Source organism: Monoraphidium neglectum (genome assembly GCF_000611645.1).
Source record: "Monoraphidium neglectum strain SAG 48.87 unplaced genomic scaffold scaffold02241, whole genome shotgun sequence".
Taxonomy (NCBI): Eukaryota; Viridiplantae; Chlorophyta; class Chlorophyceae; order Sphaeropleales; family Selenastraceae; genus Monoraphidium; species Monoraphidium neglectum.
In genome coordinates, this window is record NW_014011387.1 from 1 (window position 1) to 4,444 (window position 4,444).

At 65.5% G+C, this 4,444-nt stretch overlaps 1 protein-coding gene across 1 annotated transcript in view; it reads right to left on the bottom strand.

Annotated features, from left to right (window-relative positions):
* Positions 1–165: 165 nt before the first annotated feature.
* The window catches only part of MNEG_10252 (hypothetical protein), a gene marked incomplete at both ends in the record, with an annotated part of 5,359 nt that continues 1,080 nt past the window's right edge, over positions 166–4,444 (bottom strand). Inside the window, 9 exons of the mRNA XM_014041276.1 lie at positions 166–234; positions 275–361; positions 543–757; positions 1,095–1,258; positions 1,554–1,752; positions 2,276–2,453; positions 2,780–3,009; positions 3,451–3,871; positions 4,130–4,411. Of these exons, the coding sequence (XP_013896730.1) occupies positions 166–234; positions 275–361; positions 543–757; positions 1,095–1,258; positions 1,554–1,752; positions 2,276–2,453; positions 2,780–3,009; positions 3,451–3,871; positions 4,130–4,411 (1,845 nt within the window). The remainder of the gene's footprint in view (positions 235–274; positions 362–542; positions 758–1,094; positions 1,259–1,553; positions 1,753–2,275; positions 2,454–2,779; positions 3,010–3,450; positions 3,872–4,129; positions 4,412–4,444) is intronic.

Here is a 4,444-nt window from a genome sequence, read left to right on the forward strand (position 1 = left end):
GTGCGCAGCGGCGTGCCCATGGTTGGCGGAGGGCGTCATGCATGACCGAGGGCGCGAGCGGCGCGCGGTCGGACGCGCGACCGGCGCGAGGCTGTGGGGCGGTGGCAGACTCTGCGACGATGCAGGCATCCCAACAGGTGCAGCCGGGATATGCACCGGACGCCCTTAAAACCAACAGTCGGGAAGGCCGGGGTCGACACTCCCACGCCGCCGGATGGAGAGTATGAGGGGCCGCTGGACGCGGGGCGCGCGCCGGCCCGGCGGCCCCGCTCACGTTCAGGCGGATGGGCCCGCCGGACTGGGCCGTGAGCGTGGAGTTGAACTGGCCGATGGAGACAAAGGCCAGATCATTCATCGCCTCCTGCGAGGTTTTGGATCCCGGGATGGAGGCGGTGGTGGCGGTGGCGGCAGGAGGGATTCCGTGTCTGCGTCGACCTGCCGCGAGTGATCGCGTCGCTGGCGCCCCAACCAGCCCGGTCCGGACTCTGCACCTCAGGCCCTCGAAGCCAACGCTCCCGCGGCCCCGACCAAAAACCACTCACAAAGGTTGCGAGCCCCTCCACGTACGGCCAGGGCGCGTTGGGGCTGATGGCCGACTTGATGTTTGGCAGGTAGGGCCCCGTGTCGGTCTCGAAGCGGATGTACTTGGCGCCAGGAAGGGGCTTCAGGGCGGTCACCAGCTTGCGCAGGGGGAAGCCGATCCAAGGGACCACGATGGCCCACGCCTCGACGCAGCGGTGGCGGTAGATGCGCTCCTCTGGGGTTTGGGGTTTTTTTTTTGGGGGGGGGGGGCGATTGCGACAGGGGCACGTGATGGGGGTGGGTCGGTGCTGCAGCAATGCACGGACAGCGAGCGTGCTGTGGAATAGCATGGCAGGGCCCTCCCCTCCCCGGGCAACTCTCTGCGTTCCCCATCAGCGGCCATTTCTCCCCTCCCCCCTTCTCGAGTTCCCGTTCCGCCCCTTTCCCTCTCACCCGCCTGCCCCCTGAAAGGCATATGGGCAAACACTCCGCTCATCGACCCTGTCACATTGACCATGGACGGCTCCAACACAAAACCACGCCGTCGCCCGCTCCCCCACACCCCCACCCACCGATGTGGAACATGTTGATGATGTCACGCACGTCAAGCTTCATTGGCTTGGCCACCAGGCCGTCAATGGTGATGGCCCACCCCCCAAACTTGGGGTTGGCAAGCTCCATCGCCTGGCGGGCCTCGGGGGTCACGTAGGCGTAGGCGTTCTTGTCCGTAGAGAACCTGTGTGTGTGTGTGGGTGTTTGTGAGTGTGTGAGCTTGTGTGTGTTCCATGAGTTGTGTGTATGTGTGTATGTATGTGCTGTATGTGTTTCGTGCGTGTGTACGTGTGTGTGCGTGTGCATGTGGGTAAGCGCGTGTGTGTGTGCTGCATGAGAGTGTGTATGTGTGTATGTGTGTGTGTGTGTTTGTGTGTGTCTGTGTTTGTGTGTTTACAAGGCGCGCAACTTCTGATGCAGAAGGGATGCATGAGCAAGCAAGGGACACAAGAGCAGCGGCACCAGGGGCGGCCGCTCACTCGTAAAAGTTGTTGTAGGTCGTGACCAGCTGCTTGGTGGACAGCACGCGCCCCATGCCCTCGGTGTAGCGAGGGTTGCGCGGCGCAGGCAGGCGCAGGCCGCGGGGGGAGGCCTTGCCGAAGAGGGGTGACTTGGGGTCGCGGCAGTCGTAGAAGGGCGCCTTGGCGTTGCAGCAGTCGCCGCCGTCGTAGGCGCACTCTGCGGGGCGGGCAGGTTTGACATTGTGGGGGCGATACGTTCTCAAGGTGCGTGGTAGGCAGGGCAGCGCGACCATACGGCGACGTGCAGGGGCGGAGGAGGGGGGCAAATCTAGTCCCCCCTTACCGGAAGCGGGGAGCCGGGCAAGGAGGAGGGGGGGTGGAGGGAAAGGGATGTGGATGGCAGGTGCGAGGGCTGCGGAGCCCGTGCGTGAGAGCGTGCTGCGCGCTGATGGAGCCATCAACAACCATGCAGCGGGCACAGTCAAAACAAGGGCCGCGCCTGAACAGCATCAAAGACGGCGCCCCTTGGCCCCCTCGCCAGGCCCGCCCCACTTCCGTCCGCTTTCATCTTGGCAAGACCTGCATGATTCTCTTGCTGGACTCCCCTGTCCCCTTTCGGCATGTGTGACCAACTATTCACACCTCTTGTCCCCTCATCTTCAACAACCTGAGCACCAAGATGCAAGCAATCCTGCTGCCCTGTCAGCTGTCATAACTGTCCACTCTTCGCCCCCCCGCACCCGGCGTGTTGTAGGGCGCCAGCTCGTCGCACCAGCCGTCCCCCAGCCGCAGGATCTCGGACTGGTGCTTGAGGGTGCAGTTGGGGGGCGCAACCATGACCTTTCGCGCCTTTGGCGGCGCGGCCGCCCTTGACACTGTGACATCAACCTTTGTGGCCTTGCTGGACCAGTCATAGTGCTGCGGATCAAGGGGATAGGGTGCGCATGAGGGACGTATTGTTGCGTGCCGTTTGTGTGTGTGTGTGTGTGTGTGTGTGTGTGTACATGTGTGTGTGTGTTGTTTGTGGGCGACTTTGTGTGCTGTTTGCTTTTGTGGTGATGAGAATGTGCGTGCCTGCATTGGTATGTGTGTTTGCTGTGCATGAGTGGCGTGCAAACACTTAGTCCTCTCGCGGAGAAGTTGGCTTTGGCACGGGAGGGGTGCCTCGCCACGCACTGCCGCCAGAACAGGTGAGCTACACCCCAGCCCGCGCCGACCCCTCTGCCAAAACACCACCAACGCACCCGCGCGACCTCCTTGGGGGGCTGCGTCCAGTCGTCCCCGAGCGCCCACAGCAGCGGCAGCGTCTTGGCGCCCTGCGGCAGCGGCACCCACGCGTCAAACGACAGCAGGCCGTCCTTGCCGGCCGCCATCGACACGACCCCCCCGTGCGGCGATGCGGTCGGGCCGGCGGCCGGCGGAGGGGGCAGGAGCTTGATCCCGGCGGCTTTGTAAGACTCCAGGTCGTACACGCCTGCAGGGTAGGGCGGGGTAGGGCGGGGTGGCCAAAGATAAAGAGGGATCAGCCTTTGTGCTTGACGCTTCGTCTTGATAGGTTGAGTATGCAGTGTGTGTGCAGAAGTGTGTTAGCGTGTGTGTGTGTGTGTGTGTGTATGTGCGCGCGCGCAAACACGTGTTTAGGTGGGTGGTGTGGGGGAGCGCAGGTGGCATCTGAAGCTGCAAATTGCAGGCCGCATTCCTTCACGCAAGCGCAGACATCCGCCAAAATTAGTCAGGGTAGAGCGGCGCCTGGGCGCCCTCCTTCAGGCTGCCAAACCGCCTGCGGCCCCCGACCATCCGCGCCGCCGCCGCCCGACACGGCTCCGGGCCCGCGCCCCTGCGAGACTCGCCCCCTAGCCTCCGAGTCACAACCCCTGCCGCGGGCCGTAGCAGCGGCGCTGCGCCCGCCCCGCACCCGACTTGAGCGCGCCGGTCTTGCCGTCTTTCCAGACGATGTAGGACCGCGCCCCCACCATCTCCTCCCCGATTGCCAGCGACGCCCACTGCGACTTCTTCGCAGCCTTGAACGAGAACAGCACGCCGCTCGCGCCCGCCGCGCCCTTCTTCAGCTCCCACGACACGCGCGCGCCGTTGCCGGCCAGCAGCAGCGGCCCGACGTCGGCGGCCTTGGCCGCGGCAGGCGCGGGCGCGACGGGCGGCGGCGGCGGCGGGGGGTCCTTCTCGCCAGAGGGGACGAGCTTGGGGCAGGCTTTGGGGCAGGAGGAGAGCTTGAACTGCTCCATCTCGCCGTACGCGTCCCGGGACGAGCCGTGCTGGCGTAGGCGTACTGCCGGGTCGCGCGCCTGCGGCGTCGCGGCAGGGTCTGGCGCCGAGAGCTGCGGTGGGGGGGGGCCGGGGAGGGGGGGTTGGGCGCGGTTGCGGATGAGCAAGAATGAGGGGTCTGGGGCATGCCAGGGGTGGGGTGCATGTGCGGGGGAAGGGCACAGGTGGGTCTGGGCAATGCCGCCTGGCTGTCAAGTGCTTGTGCGTCCCTATCGCCGCCACCATTGATGGCCGGCCCCTGAAGGACTGCAAATGCTGACGTGGCGTCGCCTGCGTTGCGTGTGATCGGCACGGCGTGGCCGGCCACAGACCTGCCCGTGGGCCCAAATGTAGTTGAGGGCGGCGGCGGGGTCAATCTTGTGATCAAGCACGTCCGCCGCCGCCAGCGGCCGCGACACCCGCAGAGTGGTGATCCCGTCGGCGCGCGAGGCGGAGACGAGCTTCACGTTGTTGAGGGCGAGCGCCGCGGCGGGCGTCTTGGCGAGCACGGCGCCGGTTTTAGGGTTTATGTTGAGGGCGGAATCCGGGCAGGTGCCCGAAGGCGGGTCTGAGAGGTCGCACGGGGTGTAGCTAGACAGAAAGAAGTCTGAAACCTGATTGGGGGCGAGAGCCGCGCGGAGGGGAGG